A 22,390-nucleotide genomic window follows, 5' to 3' on the forward strand; every position below is an offset into this window, starting at 1 on the left:
TACCATCATGTGCAGTTGGGATCTCTTTGCTGTGCACGTAAGCAAAAAACATTTCAAGTAAGAGTAGATCAATCTATATACAAAACTCTATATTATCCATTTTTGAGGACATTGCATGCATGGAGAAGTGAGATTTGACATCAAAATTTATATTATAGAGGAGTGCAGAAAAATAAAATTTTGTATATGTGTTTCAAATATATCAAATTTGACAGTCTAATTTCAACCAGTAGATTACCACTGGTAGTATATTTAATAACTTAAAAGGTGCGCCTCGCTCTATCATTGACGCTGAGACGCTCCTACGAACACTCCCCCCCCCCCTCCATCCCCTCCTGCCGAAGAGAGTCACCGCGGCGTTTCAGTATATTAAATAACTATTATAATTACAAGAGTTACAACATTTATTAACTGTAAGAGAATAAATAAAACACAGTAATCAATTATCATTTTTATCTAACATTTGCATAAAATTACAAAAATCATCTACCTATTTTACTTTCTATTCTACTCAGCAATTGTTTAATAACCTCTATTTCTAACGACATTTGGTCTACTTTCACATTCAACATTTCCACGGAAGACTTCGACTCCTCAACATAGGATTTAGTTTGATTTTTGATTTCTACCACAGCATCATCTATCTCTCCAAGACGTTTCGTTATATCGTCTCCTCGTTTCACAAGTCTATCTTTTATGAGATCTGGAGTTTCCATTTGCTTATCTCCATCTTTCTTTTCTTTCACTATTATTTCATGAATCTCATCCATCATGTTATTGAAACGTTGGAAATCTTTCTCATCGTCCATTTGTTTCTTTTGGAATTGTGCTGTGTTAAATATCGCGTCTTTTAACCTCGACGGTAAGACTTTTAGAATACTTCCATCTTGGTTTCCCTGGACTGAGCGTCATAATGTTGTTCACTTTTCGTTTATTCTTTAGTCTACTATTAACTTTTTTTGGGAGTATTTTGTTAAACAATTTGTTATACACTAAAGTATCTAAAGTGCTTAGAAATTCGACTTGTTTTGCTAATCTTCTTATGTTTCCTAATACTTCAAGATCGTTTATATCATTTACTGCCACGCCTACTAATAAGTTCATTAGCACTATAGCTGCTAGTATCAAAAATATCAAGAATATAAGTCGAACTACTATAAGAGATGTCGCTAGCTCTTTCGAATGTTCCTCGTCGAAGAGTGCTACGTAATCAAATTCTGACGTCATCATTACTATAGTTTTGACGAGTGCAGCCCAAGGACCCTCGAAAGGTATTTGAGAACGGAACTGTATCATGAAACTGAGTGAGAAACCGATGACAAGGAACGCGAATGTCAGAAGGATCTGAAAATCAAAAAATATAGCTAGTCTTAAAGAAACTTAGGATTATAAATAAAAATATAATGTTTAATGTACTTGATGCAGGAGTAAAAGGACATGTTAATATTTATTTATTATTTGAATTTTAAAATATCTTAATATCATGTCAACTTTTCTTTCCTCTAATAAAAAATATCATTTAGACATTTTAAGAATAAAAAGAAGATAAATAACACAGAGAAGTCAAATAGGCGATACTAAATCAACAAATTATTTTACCTTAACAACGTTTGAAGCGACCTTCCCAAACATAAGCACATAGTATCCCCAGTTCGGGAACCTGGATAGCAGGAACATCATCTCCAACCAGGACAGGAGGAGAGCCAGTGTCGCCACGTGCCTGGGCCAGTCTGCCTCATTCAAAGGTACCACTACCACTGCGTATGGCAAAATAACTGCTAAACCTAACGAACCGAACTTCACCCACGTTTCCAGTTGAAGGAAATATCTGCTGCTCTTTACATTCATGTAGAGAAGTTCCTGTAAATTTAATGAGGATATTTTAACATTTATCAAATATTTAAATAATATACTTTTACTGTTTGTATATAGTTGGTATGAAGAAATGGTAATCTATACTAATATATAAAGCTGTAGAGTTTGTTTTACTGAAGCTATTTTTAATCTTTTTTACTAATACGAAAGCTACATTACTCGTGAGTGGCATAGGCTGCTTTTTATCACTAGAAAATATGAATACCGGAAAAAAATCACTCTGACGGAGCTGCAGGCAAAAGCTAATCAAGAATAAAAAGCAAAGAAATATAAAGTAACACATTAACCAAGAGTTGGTATCAGTCACTATCGAATTCTCGAAATATCGAATTCTAGAAAGTCAAATATTCAGCTTCATGATTAAAAATATGGCTGATGTTAAATATCTCACCTGCAATAGAATAAGTAAAATCGTGACGTAAACAACATAGCTCCAAGTTGTAGAATTCAACCAATCAGGTGTCTTATCGTTAGTGTCTCTGTAGAAGAACACTGAAACTGTAAACACCGTGAGTGACGTCACGAAGAACCCGTAAAGACCTATAATTGCGTAGAAAAATGGCAGCAATGCCTTCCATTTGAGATACAAAAAACTCTCTACCAAAGGATGGACAAGCAACCTTTTCTGGCTGTAACGATTGCCAGTTTTCAACAAAGCCTCTATGACTTTCATCTGTTCCATCTCGCATACATTAGGCATCAGAATACTAAAGTCTACTGTGATAACGCAACTCGGATCTTGAAGATCCTGGCCATTACTTGAAATGTACGAATCAAACACTTCTTCCATGAAATCAGTTGGTTTTGGCAAGTTATTTATGATCATATCTATTGCTGTTCTTTTGAATTTCTTCGGCCCATCTGTATACCCTGATAAGTCAGCACCTTCTTTGAGAAGTAATGTGATAACGTCTCGACAGCCATGATGGCTTGCTGTGTGTATCGGAAACCATCCAAGACTGTTCACTTCATGGATTATTGTTTTATCAAATTGTACTAAAATCTTTGCTATATTAACGTGGTTTTTGACAGCAGCAATATGCAAAGGTGTTGATGCTTTATGAGGATTGCAAGTCGTTCTTAAACGTACATCAGCTTTCTTAGAAAGAAGCAGTTTAACGCACTCCGCATGGTTGTTGGATACTGCAAAATGTATTGGACCGAATCCTCTTCTATCATCAGCGGATAAGGCGTTTATCATAGCATCCGTCATAGCATCATCGTATTCTAGTAAGACTTTAAGTATTTCTAGTTCGCCGTAGTCAGCTGCCACGTGTAATACGTTGACATCTCCTGGTAAAGTTATTTTCATAGACGCTCCTTCATCGAGAATCCGTTTTACACATTCTAATCGACCATGAATGATTGCTTTGTATAACGCAGTCTCTCCTTCTTCGTTTTGATAGTCTAGAGCATCTTTCTTTTTGGCTACACTGAGTATTTCGTTAAGGACGTCGATGTTGCCTAGAGCTGCCGCTGAATGTATTGGCGTTTCACCATCGTTTGCCTGAAAATAATATATGTTAAATCTTTAAAGAAATATTGTACTTTAGCTATTGTTTTGTATGTTCTATCTCAAATTCAATCTCTTTGTAGTATAGATGACACTATTAAACCACTGAATTATAAGTGTTAAGGTAATGCAATAAATTCCTTTTTACCTTCAAAGTGACATCAGCCCCGGCCTCCAGAGCAATACAGACGCCTGGAACCCATGCAGCTTCCACAGCTGCCTGTAGTACTGTATGACCTTCCTTATCTTTAACATCTACTACCGCGGCCATAGGATCCATGTTGATGTAATCGTAGTTTGCTAGAAGCTAGAATTAAACATTGACTTCAAATAATTTCTAAAACGTATATGTATAGAATATTGATACTGATAAAGATACTAAACATCCCATCAGGTACAGTGGCTTCAATTTACTGTATTGGAAATACTAACTACCATGTCAAGTAAAAAACAATCCCAAACCAACTATACCTGCAAATGTTCCTCCAACTGCTTCTTGACGCAAACATGCAGCGGCGTCAGACCAGCTCTGTTTAAGCGGTTGATGGAAGCACCAGCGTCCAGCAGCTCGCGGATGGCTTCCAGGTTCTCCAGCTCTACTGCCGTGTGGAGAGGAGTGTCCATGAACGCAGGAGCCCGTTTATTCATCGTGTTGTATTTACCACCAGCTTTGATTAGCATTTTGATTACTTCTGGTAAACTGTGGATTTAGATTTAGAAGTGAAAAATATGGACTGCATCGATGGCGTTGTATTGCGTGATACCTCGCTCTGAGGTCTGGGGTTCGAATCTCTGGTCAGGCATAATGATATTGGGTATTTTCTCAGTATCAGCCTGAACTCTGGAATATGTGCCCGATATGGGAATAGATTCGCTCCCAACATGGTATAAAATACACTGTGAGTGCACTAGTTTCGCCTCTGCCAACCCCTTAGGGGCAAATGGCGTGACTGCGTTAAAAAGATCCAATCCTTTGGATACGGAAAGTTATGTACGCCTGGTAAACTTATAGTATGTCTATACTAATATATAAAGCTGAAAAGTTTGTTTGAGCGCGTTAATCTCAGGAACAACTAAACCGATTTAGAAAATTTTTTTACTAATAGAATGTTACATAATTCCTAAATGCTATAGGCTACTTTATGGCGGTTTCATATATGATTTAATGAGACTAAACGAGGAATTCAAAATATTCTTACTGTTTAGGACTAATTTCCTTGTTGTAATAAAATGCTGATCCAGCGACGTCGAGAGCCGTTCTACCTTCAGCGTCACAAATGTTGGGATCAGCACCAGCTGCCAGTAATAGTCTCGTGCAATGACGTCTGATGCAGGAGCTCGCGACGTGCAGTGGCGTCCAGCCTGGTTGGAACATCTGTTGAGATGTCAGTTATCAGTCGTGAAGGATTAAATTTTTCAAAGGAAATCCCGAGGAAGCGTTATAACCTAGTTGGTAGTGGAACGCACTGCCGAAACGAATATCCGCAGGTTCAAATCCAAAGAGCACACACCTCCGACTTTTCTAAAAATTGATGTGTGTATTCTTTGTGAATTATCGCTTGCTTTAAAATTCTCTATAGAAATTTTCGAGGGTGTGTGAAGTCTACCAACCCGCACTAGACCAGCGTGGTGGACTAAAGCCCTCTCAATAGTAGAAGAAGCCCGTGCCCAACAGTGGGACAGTATATAATACAGGGCTGATATTATAATCATTAATTATATAACTCGAGGCAAAAAACAACTGCCTTGGTTAAAATATCGCGGCCAATTTAACAGAAAACAAAATTTAGAATAAACCTAAAAGGGCAGCCGGTGAGACTTGGTTGTGGACGTTCTCCACTGTCAGATACCAACGGTGACAACCACATTTCGCAGTGAGCCTTCTCACCTCAGATTCTCACGCAGTACTTTGTAATTCAAAGTTCTCTACGGCGTTGCTATTATTTATGGCCGGACCTATCGCTTACCATCAAGCAAGCAGCATGCTCTACTCATCATCCAACTGCAATAAACAAAAAAACATCAACAGATTCTTACTTCACTCAGGCTTCCTTTGATATCTCTGCATTCATGGTCTATGTTGTCTTTCCAAGTTTTAGGGAGGGCGGCATTGACCTCTCCGAGGTCACATCTGACGTTAGTCATCTCTCTTATGTATGGACATAGCTTCCTGACGTCGTCTTCAGTTTCCGAGGACATGCTTTCATCCCCTACTCTGTCTTGCATGTCTGTGAAAAGAATGAATCATTTAGATGGGGAAAATATATTTCTTTAATCAATGTGTACTGCCGTGCTAAGGGCAAAAGCGGTATGTCAGGGAAACCTTATTTCGAGATAATCGAAGTCTTGTAAATATAGTTTTATAGTTTTGTATGTAGAACTGAGATAGTTCGAAGGTTTTTTTAACAAATTCTAAACAAGACACCTTTATTAAGGTTATAGCTTAAGGTCCATTTTTCATACATTTTGTTTCACCTTTAATCTGGGTAACTAAACAAGTATTGACAAGTAAAGAATTTAAATTCACGTCTAGTTAGTGATTAGTTCTCGCAGTTGAAAGAAAAACGTAAAAATAATTAATATGCATGGATATTTCGGCCTTTAAAATTTAATACGACGAAATTTAAATTCTTTACTTGTCAATACTTGTTTAGTTACCCAGATTAAAGGTGAAACAAAATGTATGAAAAATGGACCTTAAGCTATAACCTTAAGGTAAGTTCATTAGATGGGTATTTCTTTAAGCTATCCGAGGACATAAAAATCAAAATTTTGATTTTTTTGAAATGCCGCTTTTGAGCTTAGCACGGCAGTATAGTATCACAAGACTTGAAATATTTACTCATCAGGCTGAAGATAAACACACACTCACGCGTTTTATCCCCACAAGTATAGGCAGAGGTGCAACTGGCGCACCCACATTTCACGCTATGTATTCCACCCCATGGTGCAATAGGAGGCGAACCTATCGCCATATCGGGCACAAAATCCAGACTCCGGACTGATACTAAGTTGAGACCCAATATCACCTTGCCCGACCCGGGAATCGAACCCCAGACATGAGCAGTCGTACCATAATACGCCACCGAGGCAAACAAGTGGAAGATATTCATAAGTAGATTACCTCACTGAATAATATAATTAATATCAAAACAAGTATATAGCCTATTTTATTCATAAAGGTATAACATAGATATCCGGAAAATAAATAAAAAATCTGCCTTTTGATGTATCGCTAAGAAATGAAATTATAAGGTCAAGGGATCCTATTCCGTCTATATCCGTCTTATTGCAATTACTGGCGATCTAATCGAAGGACAGCTTTGACAGCCGGATAAATTACCGTTTGAAGTAAATTTAGGTTTTATACTATTCATTACTATAAACGCTGTTCTTGAAGAGGGCCCCTTGACCTTAATAAAAAAAGTCAGATTACAGTACTTAAAAGGACGTTAACAGTAAAACCCTTTAATACGAAGCTGCCTGTGTTTTTTCGCAAAAAGTTACAAGAAATCAAGACAACGTATGTTATTACCAGACAACCTACAGTTTTCTGATTACATAACGAATCATGAATAATTTTAGGAGTACCAAAGGAAATACTCATAATTATTATTATAATAGTACCTCTTTATGTGGATGCTGGCTGGATAAATATAAGTTCTTATTTTTTCTTTTTTATTATTAAAACCTGACTTGACCTATAATTCTCTTTGCTGCTGACAGATCACAATTATATGTTTCCATGTGTTAATTCTCTTTGATCATATTTTTACTTGAGACTTGAGTATTGCGATATATTATTTTGTATAAAATGGAAATCGCTCAGAATTTCATGGTAAGTAATAAGAACAATATTACTTCTATTGTATTTGTAGCCCCCGTCGTAATAGAATCAATTAGTGTATGTACGGTCCTCATGGACTTCAAAACGACTGGAGCATTTTCAACGTAAGTTTTATGTAATCTTCAAATTATCTGTATGGTCCTGTGAAGTATGGTAAAAATCAGACCATAAGTTTTTTTTTTATTCCCTTAGTAGGCAAACGAGCAAGCGGTCCACCTGATGGTAAGCAGCATCTACCGCTCATGGACTTTGCAAACCCAGAGGCACAGCCAAGCCGTTGCCTATTGGGAGGCGAGCACTCTTTTTAAGCCTCGTTTTAAATGCACAAGTCACAGCACGGGGGTAGACCAATGTAGAGAGTTCATGTCAAAGTAAAACAAAACGAACACACATCATTTATCCCCGAAAGGGTATGCAAAGGCGCAACCAGAGTACCGACTTTTCGCCAAGTATGTTCCGTCCCATGATGTGATAGGAGGCGAGCCTATCGCCATATCAGGCACAAATGGCAAACTCAGGACTAATACTAAGCAGAAAAATCCGAATATCAATTTGCCCTACCCGTGATTCCAACCCTGGACCTCAGAGCGCTGCCGTACCGTTTCGTTCTAAAGTAATGTAGTATATTCATGCTATAAACAATTACTGCTACCCAGGCGAATTCAACCCGACTCACTAGTTTATGAAATTAGTATAATTCCTTTAATTCCCAGGGTCCAGGAGCTACCAATACCATGCTGCGAATCAATGAGAATGGTAACGTAGTGGGGACCATCATTGTCAACTGCGAAGGTAAACCTAATCCTTGAAAATAAGAAGGGACAGTCTGACTTGGCCGTACCATAGAAAATTTGTTATTAGGGACTGATTTTGATCTATCTATACTATTATATAAAGCTGAATAGTTTGTTTGTTTAAACGCGTTAATCTCAGGAACTACTGGTTCGAATATAAAAATACTTTTAGTATTGGATAGCCTATTTATCGAGGAAGGTTATAGGCTATATAAAATTACGCTATGACTAATAGGAGCGGAGCAGTAATGAGAAATGTTGCATAAAAGGGCAAAATTTCTCTGCATTATAATAGTAAATTTTGCAAAAAATCGGAACCTTCGCACTAAGATAAAGCCTCTGCGATCCGTCCCATATTTACCCAAATTTTTATAATACTGTCGCCTGATGGTGCGCATAAACAGCCACTTTGAATTACAAATTGTACACAAGACTGATATATTAAGAAAATGGTGGCAGCATGTTGCAATCATCTTGTAGGTAATTACGTCTATTAGTTGTTGCTGTGCACCGTTACATGTACAAATTGCCCGGCCACATTACGTATAAATTGTTTGCTATTATTCTCGGAAAATTACTCTACTTGAAACTGTTTCTGTTTATCGTTGGCATGCTTGCTTCTGGACAGATGGTTAAGTTGGCTGAAGCTTTGTATTGTGATAAGTTGTTTCTTCTATTGGATGAGGGTATCTGTTTCTGTTTTTTTTTTTTTTGTATCGGACCCCGCTGTCAATATCGGGGCAAAACTGTGAATGTGATACTGGAATCCGCTGGCTTAGCAACTGTGGGGTCCTGGAGGAAAGTTGGGAGGGGATAGATGGGACAGAAGTGTGGGGGAAGGAGAAGGAATTCTCTTAGGGTGGGAGACGGCCAGGAAATGTGCACGAGCCCTTTTAATCCTCAATGTGTATTGACAACCATGAGGTATACACACTGAACTGTGTGCCAGGATCGTAACAAATATCCTTTCGTGCATGGGCGTGCATTTGGTGTGGAGACCAAGCGCACAACAATTGCCTAGGACCGAGGAGTGATTATCGCTTGCTTTAACAGTGAAGAAAAATATCGTCAGGAAAGCCGCATACCTGAGAAGTACTCTAAGAATTTTTTAGAGTATGAGAAGTCTGCCAATCTGCACTAGGCTAGCGTGGTGCACTAAGGCCATCTTCAATCCCACTCAGTTATAAAGGAGGCTCGTGCTCAGCAGCGGGACAGTATAGGGCTGATATTATTATAACTAACCATACTAAATATGATTACAGGTTTCCCAGAGACTACAACTCTGGATAGTTTGACGGCTGCCACTTATTCTTCGCACATGAGAAGCCTCTCGCATCATGCCTCTAACGCGCTTAAGGAAATTGTAAGTTTTTTTAAAGAAGAAGATACGCAAACTACGATTTGATCAGTCCTGCTGTAATTCCAGGTTTGAATTGAGCATTCAGGAATAATGTAACTCGTGACATCGGTTCCAACGGGCCGGCATAATTGTGTCGACTGTCGAGGGGTAATCATCACTTGTCAGTCGACATTCTATTGGACTCTACTCCACTTACCATCAGGTTCAGTAGGGTTACTTTGCCATTTCCGTATGGATTAAAAAAAATTGTCAGCCCAAGACATTGGCTATGACAAACTTGGGTACCTACCCCTAGAAATACTAGTAGTATTAAGGATAATAGTTTATACTGAGTTTTTTTAAGTAGAATTAAGTCTGTACGTAATTTTTTAATTAAAGCTGAGCTAGTCTCGAAAGTAACTGCTCTTATTCTAAAAATTCTTTCAGTATTTAAAATTGAAATCACGTACACACACTCACAGCTTGTTTCTTCGAAGGGATAGGCAGAGACGCATCAAGTATACTCTCTACCGTATGTATTCCTTATCATGATATGATAGAGGGCGAGCCCATCGCGATATCGACCAAAAACTCCAGACTCCGGGCTGATACTGAGTAGAAAAACTCAATATCACATTACCTGACCCGGGGATCGAATTAGAGAGAGTTAGAGATGAGTTCAAACAAAAAAAAATCAGATTTATGTTTGATATTAGAACTGTACTTCCGAGCAATACAATTTGATTACGAACTCTCATCGCTTAACGGTTTTATCCGTTATTTTCTCTGCACTTTCAGGACGTCACCGATGAACTGGTGGTGTTGAGGCTGGTCTCCAGGAAGACAGAGGCCGTGGTGGCTCCCGACCCTGAGTTCCACCTCATCGTCGTCATGAGGAATTAATATTCAATGATATTGGAGTGTTAAACGAAAATTTTAAAAAAATCTAATATAAACATTCAGAAAAAAGTCATTTTTAGTAATATACTAGGTTTTCTCGTACCATCGCCTGCATAAAAAGGTTTCAAGAATAAAATCCCGGGATAGAAAGTAGCCTATGTACTTCTCAGGGACTCTCAACTATCTACATGCCAAATTTCATTGAAATCCATTGGCAAGTTTTGACGCGGCGGGGGACTTTGTTTTATAATATATTTTTTAGATTTTTTTAAGAGGAACAATTCCTTCATACAACATTATTGCTTAACTTTAACCATTTATGCAGCGCACGCAACGGATGCTCTCAAAAGGAATAAACTTTCATAGCATACAGTCAACAGTCAGTCAATTGTCATAGCGTGTTGTTATATATGTAGCCTTCCTCAATGGGCTATCCAACACTAAAAGGATTGAATTAGAACCAGTATTTACTGAGATTAGCGCGTTCAAACAAACAATTTCTTTAGCTTTAAATAGTATAGATTAAACTAAATTTAAGATTTTCCTAAGAATCTAAATAAAATGACTGTTGCATTGCGAAGGATGTGTTTTATGCATCTTTCAGGGCCCATTCAGTATTCGCTTATACAACATTATTTATTCTTTTTATACCATAAAGCCTAACACCTAAATTAGATTTTGGAGTAAAGGATCACATCAAAATACAAAAATAATAAGTACTTAAATCTCACGTAGAATTGAAAGATCAAACACACCGCCTGTGCCGCCACATGGAGCGAGCGGGACGTGTGCAGGGCCGCGGGATGAGGAAGGGAATGCTTGTAACGGTCGGCTGTAGCAGTAGGTATCAGGGAGCGACTGACATGCGCCGGATATTTGTTAATACAAAAGGTAACCTTGACAAAATTTAAATATGTTTTTGGGTTAAAATAAAACGTATGTTCGTTGCAATGGATTATGCTACTAATTCTCGATAAACTAATTTCGGTTTTCTAATCTTATACTAAAAATGATGTTGTATAGGTTTGTGAAATGTTATAAGCAATAAGTGAGTAAATATTCATATATCTGGAACTAGGCCGACGAAAACATCTTACAGATAAGCATTGAAGTGATTGATAAGTAATCTTTGATCTTTCCCGAAAAGTGAAGATTGTCGCCCTCAGAAATATTCAATCATATTACAGAATATTACGCCTCCACACATAGTGTAGGCAGAGATTATGGGTTGCCACTTTTCTCGATGCTGGCTTACTTCTTTCACTTTAACTATCATTAGCAGTATTGTATATTATATCCTTTGTACAAAGGTCTTACATGTCAGAAGGACTAAAATTATAAGACAATCATAGCTAGATATATTGAAAATAAACCATAAAAATAAATTTTAAAATAAAACTAATTGACGAATTTTATCGCGGTTATTTACCCTATAATTTTCTCCCGACGTTTCGAAGACTCCATCTTTCATGGCCACGGGGGACACCGGTCCAAAAAAAATATAATAAAGAATCGCAGTAAAATCCGTAAAATAGTTTTATTTCACGAGGTTACGAGTTCATATGCCAAGTCGGGCAGAGTCATATAAGGCAGTTCCAGTATCTGTCCGCGAATTTGTGCTCGATATGGCGATAGGCTCGCCCCCTACATCAACATGGGACAGAACACACAGCCGAAAAGTGGGTGCCCTGGTTGAAACTCTGCCTACACCTTCGGCGATAAAGGGTATGTTGTGATTTCGGTGTTTGTATCCACTACATTATTTTTCACAAAAATACTGCCTGGACGTGTTTCCAATTAAAATTATAATTAAAAGAGTTGTTCAGAGGAAAAATGATGTGTTTGCTATCCAATTTATATTTAAAACCTTTTAATTATATATTTGTTTTCCTATAATTCTCTGTTAGTTTTACCTTATAATACGCGTACAATATTTTCAACTAATGTAAAAATTATATACGGATAGAAGTATTTCTCCCACTAGTTTCGAGCTCTTTCGAGCATGATATTGACATACCCTGAGAACATATACTTTGTAACCCATACAGTCTTACTTATAAAAAAACCGCCAAGATGCTTAGTTAAAACACAAATTTACTCGATCAACTGTAAGGCAAACACCGCCATCTTGCCTCTTAATAAAGTTTAAAATAGGAAACCGGTGATGTTTTTGTCAGCTATTTAAGCAATTCCTAATCACCTCAACACTAAAACAAGTTTAAACAAGACTAATAATCGAGTTAGCTGTTGAGCGTACGTTAAATGATACTTTTATTTGCTAGAATGTGGTCAGCGCAGACCTGGATCTTAATTTTTTTCAAGGCGACGCAAAATCTAGAAAATGCCGCCCCCATCCTGTATTTTTTACCTTTGTCATCACCATCATTTCGGGCCCCGCGGAAAATAATGTATGTGTTTAATGTACTGGACGTGCCACTAATCAAAGATGCGGTCATGATGAGTTGAGTATTTGCCTGCTGTGTTTGAATTTGCCGCTCTCCGAATTCGCCGCCCGGAGCATGGGCATCGGCTTGCCCCCCCTCTAGATCCGGGGCTGGGTCCGCGCAACACAGTTCTAAGGTTATACAGAGCGGACATTGGCAAGATTCTCATGCAGAAATTTTACGCTCATGCGAAGGTTACGCAATCTACCGCGGAATGCCAAACAACATTGTCATATACTTTATGTATTTTTCCAAATCGTGATTAGCACGTTTTTAATACACATATTAGCATATTGTCTGTAAATATGTTATTTTTGTATTAATATCTAAGGACGCTATGACATCGTGTCTTAAAGCCATTCCAAATAAGACAGCGACTTATTACCAATGGTAATAACTTTTGGAGCACGGTCCTGATGACTAACTGTTTATGTCTTTGGCGCAACACATTCTTACAACACTTTAAGCACAATTTTTTGTAACATTTCCGAGTAGCCTCCTCGACATCAACTGTTAAATGTTATATAGACTAGACTTGAGAATCAAACCCAAGACCTATCAGCCCACAGCACCTACAGACCAAAAAGGTACTCTATCAGGATCTTACCTTCAGGAAAGTCCAGGAGTATAGCCACCTGTCTCGCGTTGCCAGCCAACGCTGCAAGATGAAGAGGTGTTCTTCCCAACCGGTCAATCCGAAGTTTCTCAGCTCCGAACTTGACGAGCAGGCCGAGCGCGTCTCCGCCTATCAGCGCCGCCATGTGGCAAGCGGAGACCAGGTCCAGCCGGCAGGTGGCGTTGGGGTTTGCTCCAGAATTTAAAAGCCTACAAATTGAAGTGGCTATTTGCATAAACAAAGGTTTTTTTTACTCTATAGTAAAGTTAGTCAAAAATGTTAGAGATGGCTAAAGACCTTTAAAATACTAAAAAAGAACCGGATTTTTTAAATATAAAACTAAACTAAGATAAAGTTTGTATTAATAGAAGACAATGTTTGGATCTATACTTTGCTTATGGAAAGCTCATACTTTTTGATTACTGCTCAAGAATATTAACGCAAGCGGAACCATGCCCAAAACAAGTCTATGTTATACGTTTAGCTTTCTTACTTTTCCACCTGCTCCACATCATGACCCTCAATGGCCTCCAGGAGTTCAGTATTCAGCCTCCTCAGTCTCCTATCGCCACGTCTCCAAGGCTTGCTCATGGTGCTGGCAGACTCTCCCACTGGAGTATTGTGGACTGTGGATGACACTGATGATGGCGTCATGTCCGGGAGCGTCAGTTTCGGTAGCTGCCTTGCGTTCCTGGAAGATTTAGGTTATAATTTCTGTCTACCCTCTTTAGTTCATTGGATTTTTTTAAGACCAGGTTTGGGAGAAGTTGTAGAGACGTATCATCTTTTTAACTATTTCTTTTTGACATTGAGTATTATGAGACCGGACTCTACTTAATGTCGAGTCTACAATTCCATGCAAATCTCAGTGGAGTTACTGCTGGTCATGGGCAGTCATATTGAGACTGCGGCAATTACTTATTGTTTCATGTAACAAATAAATATATATGGTGTATGTTTTATTAGTAGTCCAAATAAAATAAATAAATACTTAAACGAGTCTAAGCTATACATCTGAAAATAAAATTCGGTGTAGTAACGAATCTGCCTATTTCTAGAAAGGTAAAAGATACTATGGTTGATGTGTTTTCTTACTGCGTGGTATTCACGAGACCAAGATGCCTGGGTCTTGGCGGACGAGCTCGGCTGATGCTGCTGCCATCTCCGTCACCAAGGAGCGGTCGGCGGTTCTCATCGTCTTCCCCTTCTTCAGTGATGCCGGTTTCTACATCTAAGAAAATCAAAGGAATAAAAATACAGAAAAAAACAATATTTGGTTTTCTTGTATGCGAAAGTCCTTTTAAATCTGTGTTTATTATCGCAGTGTTTATTTTGATTGCCACGGTGGCGTGGTTATAATGCGTACGCGGTACGGCTATGAGTCTCACACGCTTGATCATTATGAAAGAAAGAAAATATTTATTTGTAACAAGCAAAATTACATAATATAGGTAATTACAAATTTAATACACTTAAATCTATTTGCTCGTCACAAAAGCGAACCCAGCTCAGCATATGCTGATAAAAAACCAGCGCTGATCTTCCGCTGGGCCGTTTTGTGATGCCACGGGCGCCAAAGGCATAAACATTACAAAACTAAGAGCTAACGAGCATCATGCCCCGTGCAAATCATGCACCAAAATGCATGGGGGAATGAGTAGACATCCAGATTACAAAGGTAAGTAAATCAATTTTATAAAACATATACAGCGCACCTGGTTGACCTTCGTTAATATTGGCCGCCGCGCTTTGGCTGAAATTCGGCTAGGAGAGGTACATTCATTTTCACCTGAAGTGGTGTGCTTGCAATGTTTTTTTTATTTTGGTCTGATATCATGAGATTTAAAATCTAAGTTCTCAGAGTGACGATTGCAATAGTAGAGTTCCATGCTTTCTAATTTAAAGAAGGTATGCTCCCAATATTCATGGGTAGACTTTAGAACACCACATAAGGAAAAAGAAAGACATTGTTCGGACGTGAGATACGAAACATAACATATTTTAAGACTGGTGGTGGGTCTCTGAGAGTGAGTCCGCCTGGGTAGGTACCACCGTAATGTCTATTTCTGTCGCCAAGCAGAAGTGTGTAGTCACTGTTGTGTTCCGGTTTGAAGAACATTGTAGCTAGTGTAACTAATTGACATCTCATGTCTCGGGGTGGCGAGCGCAATGTAATACCAAACAATATTTTGTAACTCAAGGTGTTGGATGTGTTTCTACTGTTTATAGGCGGTCGTATCGCTTACCATCAGGCGAACAGTATAATCTTCTCGTCATTCAAAGTCATAAAAACTTTATTTAAATGTAGTTTCCTGTACAGCCAATATATTATTAAACCGAAGACATGTATTTGATGACGCCCGCAATATTGCAGTTGTAATTTATTCCAACTTCCCTAAATATAGAGTATGACGCGAAGTGACGTCATGATACTCCAAATGCTTTTTATATTTGCTGCAGTGACTACAAGACTCGTTAGCTCAGTAGGTAAGAGCGCCGATATAAACATTTGCTTGACCATCGGAGGGCGGAGGTTCAAATCCTTCACGAGTCAGATATTTTTTGGCGAGAATTTGAAACAATATTTTATATGTGTGTATTCTTTGTTGTAAGACACACATAATTGCTTGCTTTAACGGTGAAGGAAAATATTGTGAGGAAACCTGCATACCTGAGAAGTCCTCTATAGGAATTTTGATGGTGTGTGAAGTCTACCAATCCGCACAAGGCCAGCGTGGTGGATTAAGGCCAAATCGCTGTCACTAGTAAAGAAGGCCTGTGCCCAGCAGTGAGACAGTATATAATTCAGGACTGATATTATTATATAAAGTGTGGGTCACTTATTTCTTACGCAAAATAATTCAATATTCATACACAAATCTCTTAATCGCTTAATTATTAATGACACTTAAGATTTTGTTTGAAAGTGCTAAGCTGCAAAAATAATAATCTGATTATGATAATTTCTCAGTATTATACTAATATACAGGGTCATTTTGACATTGCGTTATTACTAATTTACATGAAACCCTCAGATAAAACCACATACTCGTCTTCACCTTTGTTGACATTGTGCCAAAAATCATTCATTAATAACGAATATTTTCACCAAAAATCCTGGTTTTAGTTTTCTGATTTTTTTATCATTTTGTAGTTTAATGCGAATATGCCATGTGTGTAAGTTTATATCTGACTGAAAATATGACGTTGCCGCTGCGACGAATTCTTTTAAAGTAATAGTAATGGTATTAGGGCGCGTAAAATTAAAATTACTTTTTATTCATATTTATTTTGTTCGAAACTTGCACTTTTTTGTTTTAAATCTACGGCTTAGTAACTTATTATAACGTATTCTTTCCAAGTAGATAAGTATGTTGTTCCATTTAGAAACGCAACGTCAAATGACCATGTATATACCAAAAACTGACATATACATGGGCGGAACTACAAGCATAGGTAGTAAAATATGTTAATTAAGTAATATATTTTGTTTAAATACCCTCTAGGAAACAACGTAGATATCAATCCTCGTGTACACATTACACATCACATAATGAATACTCTTTTTTAAAACTTAAACCTAACTCGTAAGGCACTGTTAAGGAAAATTCTCACGAAACATGTGATGCTAGTCATCTCATGGTTATACTAACAGGCGTGAAGGCCACGCTGAGAATTGTTTGAATTTTAATTATCGATTTCGTATCGATTATAATCGATTTGAAATTGATTTAATCGATTTTGACATATGTACTATCGTTGCTTACAGATCTGATCTTACAGATATTACTATAGAGATAGTTTAGGCTATAGTTACTCATTATTCAATAGAGATTGATTTCTCTTGGTGGTAAAAAACTTATGCAAAACCTCTGACCTATAAACCCATCTCAAATTATTATTTTTTTATTTGATTTTCATGTTAGCAAAGAATATTATTATCTTTAAAATCTCTTCAAAGTATATGAAACAGTGGCAAATGGTGAAATTTTCTGAAAAGGAAGCCACACAACATATAAGTACTAGTAATATGCATATCTGTCATCTGAAATTTGTTTTCTAATGATAATTAGATTTTACATAAATTACGAAAATAAAGCTGGCAGGAATCGGATTATATGGACCATTCGCCACTGATAAGAAGGCAATAAATGTATCGAATAACAAAATCGATTTACTGTTAATCGCAATACGGAAAAATCGCTATTCAACAATGATTGGCAGCTCTATCATTTGCAAACAATCATATCTAATTTTATACCTGTTTTGGCTCTTAGATAAACAATTCTTTATGATATTAGTTAGAGTTTTTTTTTATATAAATTAGTGATTAGTATTTAGTTGGCACTTGTTTATTGTTTATACATTATCGTTTGCTTTAACCATTGAAAAAAATATCGTGAGGAAACGTATATATCTAAGAATCTTATATAGTGTTATCTAGCAAAAATTCTCCTGTCTTTTCTAGTAAGTACCGTCAGCCACAAAAGTAGTTGAACTAATTCAAAACTAAAAATCTCCAACATAATTTTGATTCTGGCACATTTTTTTTTTCATAAGTTAAACTAAAAAGTAACTTTATTTTAGAGAAAGAAAAATAAATTCTTTGATTATATTTAACATACGTGATAACATATAGCACTAAGACGTGGCCTCAAACTATGACCCATATAAGAAAACTCATAGTCGCTCAGCGGGTTATGCAGAAGGCTATGCTTGATGTTTCGCTCCTCGTGATCGAACCAGAAATGAGGAGATCCGTAAACGAAAGTGACCGACATAGCCCATCGGATTAGCAAGTTAAAGTGGCAGGCTAGGGCACATAGCTCGTAGAACTGATGGCCGATAGGGCAAGAAGGTTCTGTGGTGGAGGTAACGAACTGGCTAGCGCAGCGTTGGACGTCCACCCACGAGGTGGACAGATGACCTCATTAAAGTCGCAGGCGGTCGCTGGATGCGACCCGCTTACAATAGATCAATCTGGAAATCTTTGAGGGAAGCCCATGTTCAGCAGTGGACATCCTGATGATGATGATGACTTAACGTTAGATGATTAAATTTGAAGTTAGTTTAGTCTGTGGCTGAGTGTACTATTCCAACCGCACTATAACGCAACGACTTTGTTCGCTCAACCGGTAGATTGTCCCGAGAAGGAATTTCAAGAAAAACACAATATTGGCTCATTCCTATCCAGATCCTAGATTGTTGAGTCTTATGTTTTAAGTAATAAGATATGTTTTTGTTAATATTAAACGTGTGTCCGCATTTAACTTAGAGAATTAATAACGATTTTTTATTACACGCGAATATGACATTGAAATAAAATAATTTATCGGAATACGTCGTGATATTTATATTATAATTTTCTCGCAACGTTTCGAAGACTTTGCAGCCTTTAAGGACTATCAACAGCTAAGTTCAAAATTTTACATTACTGTAAAATATTAGTTACATTTAGGTTGCAGTCTTTGAAATGTCGGTAGAAAATAATAATATAAAAATCACACGGCACGGAATACACAGGCGACAATGCATACAGAGTTTGCACCTCCGCCTACCACTTTAGTGATAAAGGCGTGAAATGTATATTATAACAGTAAACCACTAATAACAATAATAATTATCAGTAATTGAGTTAAAAAGGTAATCATTGTTAAATAATGCGTTGATTTGCGAATCAGTGCAACAAAACATTGATAAGATTAATTTGTTACTTAAAATATTTACTGTGTGATTTATATTTACCTATAAGTATATGTATATTATAAAATAATAATATTAATATGTATTATATACTGTTTCATGCTGGACACGGGCCTCCTCTACTACTGAGAGGGATTCGGCCTATAATATACTAAAATGCTACTTTCCTTCAAAAACACAAAAAAAAACTTAAGAACATCATCATTGTTTAAGTCAGTAAAAATGAAATGGTCAACCTGAAATAGACTACACACTGCACGCACACGACGCTATTCTCAAAATCAAAATATAAAAAATACTTACCACAAAATAATACTTCAATTGACAATAATTTTCTCTCTGTTGTCCTTAAGTACACATTTCGCGTGAGACGCGGAATCTCCTCAAGATTTAGTCGCCGGCATAAGGAACCGGGAAGCTTAATCTAATTGGTCCATAATTTAAGGAAATTTTGTCTCGAAAAATTCTTTAAGATTAACCTAACATTTTTTTGAGCTAAAATTTTACGAATAAAACTCAGATCTAATACAGCGAAGACCATATCAAAGTTTTAGATGACAGCTTGATATATAACATTGTTACACCCTCACGCCTTTTATACTTGAGGGGGTAGTCAGAGACGCAACTGGTGCACGCATTTTCTATACTACGTATTCCATGTCACAATGTGATAGGGGCCTATCGCCATATAAGACAAATTTCAGACTCCAGGCTGATACTGAGTAGAAAAACCCAATTTCACTGCCCGACCCGGGATCTAATCCGATACCTCAGCACTGCTGACGCACCGTAATACAACTACGCCACAGAGGCAGTATAACGCTCACATATGAACATACAACACCACCGCTCAATGATAGTAAAACAAAAATAATGGAGTTTACACGAGTCTTCACAATGTGAGAATATACTACTACTACTATTAACAAATGAATGATTCCTTCTTAACCGAATTTCGGCAGCGACGGCCAATCTAAACGGAAATCAGCCAAGTATGCAGGAGATATCATCTCAAGTCTCAGGATGGCGAGCGTAATGAAATACCAAACAATACTTTGTAATTCAAGGTGTTGGGTGGTGTTTCTACTGTTTATGGGCGGTCGTATCGCTTACCATCAGGCGATCGTCAAGCTCGTCTCGTCATTCAAAGCAATAACAAAAACTATAATGATTTCTTATAATGTTAGAGATAAATAATCGGTGTTAGTATTTTATTTTCTCCCGACGTTTCAAAGACTTTGCAGCCTTCATGGTCACGGGGGGGGACTGAACTGAAATACTAACACCGCGATAGAATCCGAAAATTAGTTTAATTTCAATAACAAAAACTTATTTTTGCTTCTCCCGCAGCTTTGCGTCGTTTAGGGCCACCACTATAAATACATACGGAATATATTAAAAACACTTACCTTTATAAGACATTATCCGTAAATTATTTCACAACATGTTAACAACACAGTCACTCCTCGCACACTACTGGCCGCACATGATTACTTATCAGTTTCCTTTTAATTCAAGAGTTACGGTGATAAGAATATTACGATTTTTATTTTGGTTTGCACTTGGTATAGTCTGTGGTATGTAGGTTGAATTGGGTATATTCTGATTCAGCAATAGAGTTGATAGAGCAGTGGCGAAATTTTACGAGAGCGAATTCAACATATAGGTTCTGATACGCATAAGTGCGATCTACAAATCGCTTTAATAATAATTAGATTCTATATAAATTTTACATAAACGGAAGCCGACAGGAATAAATAAAATAAAATACTTTATTTATCACGTAGGCGAACATAGTTGCACTTATGATACGTCAAAACAAATCATAAGAATAATTATTATGATTTCTAAACAACTATTTAAATTACTTATATAAGTATGGACACTTTAAATAATTAGGGATAAAATTTATAATGAATCGGGTTATATACTTAGACCCTTCGCCATTGGTATAAATAATAGTACAATGTCTTTTAAATAATCTTGTTTATTAGTCACACCTAATACCACTAGATATATAGAGACAGCCACAAGTCGCGTTCCAAGGACAACCAATGTAACCCTAAATATAACATAAAATAGACTAGTTTAATTCAAAAAGAAAGTCACAGGCGTTCATTAAATTACCAATTCTTCGCAATAATGCATGTTTACGGGAATGCTCGCATTGAAATATAATTTTATTTTCGGATCTTATCGGGAAAAGGTGGGAGCGTGTTTCGCGGTTCGGAACAGTTTTGTACTCGCTTGATTTATAATTTTAGCTCTCCCTTGTATATTCTTACGTGATATCTTGACACGTATGAGATTGTAATCGACATCCCTTCAAGAAATTCGATGATATGATCTTGCGCGCTTGGTTTTCAAATTCTCCAACCGGCGTATTTTGTTAACAAGTTTCAGACCATAATGGTTTGCATAATGATTTCTCATACCCGAATGTTGTTGACATTTAGATGATTCATCATCAGCCACAGAAAATCCAGTAATAATACCCCCCCTCCCCCCTCCATGTTCATAGGTAAACTTGTCTAAAATATCCCGCCACCTTTATCAAACCGTCTAAAACAGTGATTATTTATAGTTATGGATGTAGATGGATATATCAATGCATGTATCAAAGTGTTGATAAAACGATGACGCTAAAGGTATCTCGAAGGACATCGCGTAAATATTTGTTAATCTTATCTGATAAGGCATCGGATATAGGCAATTATAATAATTGAACTTATGTACAAAGTATAGCGCATTAGATCTGCTGGGTAGGTACAGTACAGTATAAGGTTTATTTTATATGTGAGAGTTTCTCTTATATGTGAGAGTCCGCCTGGGTAGGTACCACCGCAACCGCAGGGGCGGCTGCGGTCGCAGACTAGACACTTATACGTCAGAGGAAGCCCGCAGCCGTCCCTAATGCGCCGAAGAGGGCCACCGCTGAGTTTTAGCTGGTAGGCCGTGCATAGGTTAAGTTGTATATAGGGTTAGGGACTCGGCCCGGCGGTCGCCTGAAGGTCACCATCAAATCCGGGCGGCTCAACGCCGGGCCGTAAGGCACGGTTACCCCAGCATAACCGCTCAGTCGCCCCCCACGAAGGCTGGGCGGTAGTAATAAGGCACTTTCTCCGCGAAACCAAAAAAAAAAAAAAAAAAAAAAAAAGGTACCACCGCAATGTATATTGCTGCCGCCAAGCAGCAGTGTGTAGTCACTGTTGTGTTAAGTCTGAAGAACATTGTAGCCAGTTTAACTACTGAACATAATAAGTCTTAACGTCTCATGTCTCAGGATGGCGAGCGCAGTGGAATACCAAACAATACTTTGTAATTCAAGGTATTGGATGGTGTTTCTACTGTTTATGGGC

At 37.5% G+C, this 22,390-nt stretch overlaps 2 protein-coding genes across 2 annotated transcripts; one reads left to right on the forward strand and one right to left on the reverse strand.

Annotated features, from left to right (window-relative positions):
• Window positions 1–482: 482 nt before the first annotated feature.
• On the reverse strand, window positions 483–20,570 carry LOC115445885 (transient receptor potential channel pyrexia). Its single transcript, XM_030172373.2, is given in 12 exon segments — window positions 483–872; window positions 874–1,344; window positions 1,600–1,860; window positions 2,267–3,382; window positions 3,537–3,695; window positions 3,860–4,088; window positions 4,588–4,763; window positions 5,426–5,616; window positions 13,320–13,537; window positions 13,822–14,019; window positions 14,424–14,559; window positions 20,441–20,570. Coding segments are annotated over 12 exon segments (3,558 nt in total). The 5' UTR covers window positions 20,454–20,570.
• LOC115445886 (dynein light chain roadblock-type 2) lies at window positions 7,140–10,318 on the forward strand. The gene is made up of 4 exons (XM_030172375.2): window positions 7,140–7,226; window positions 7,949–8,027; window positions 9,292–9,392; window positions 10,167–10,318. Exons 1-4 carry the CDS (start codon window positions 7,203–7,205, stop codon window positions 10,269–10,271), a joined length of 309 nt encoding a protein of 102 aa, XP_030028235.1. The 5' UTR covers window positions 7,140–7,202; the 3' UTR covers window positions 10,272–10,318.
• Window positions 20,571–22,390: the final 1,820 nt, after the last annotated feature.

The sequence above is a fragment of the Manduca sexta genome, chromosome 4 (assembly GCF_014839805.1).
Source record: "Manduca sexta isolate Smith_Timp_Sample1 chromosome 4, JHU_Msex_v1.0, whole genome shotgun sequence".
NCBI lineage: Eukaryota > Metazoa > Arthropoda > Insecta > Lepidoptera > Sphingidae > Manduca > Manduca sexta.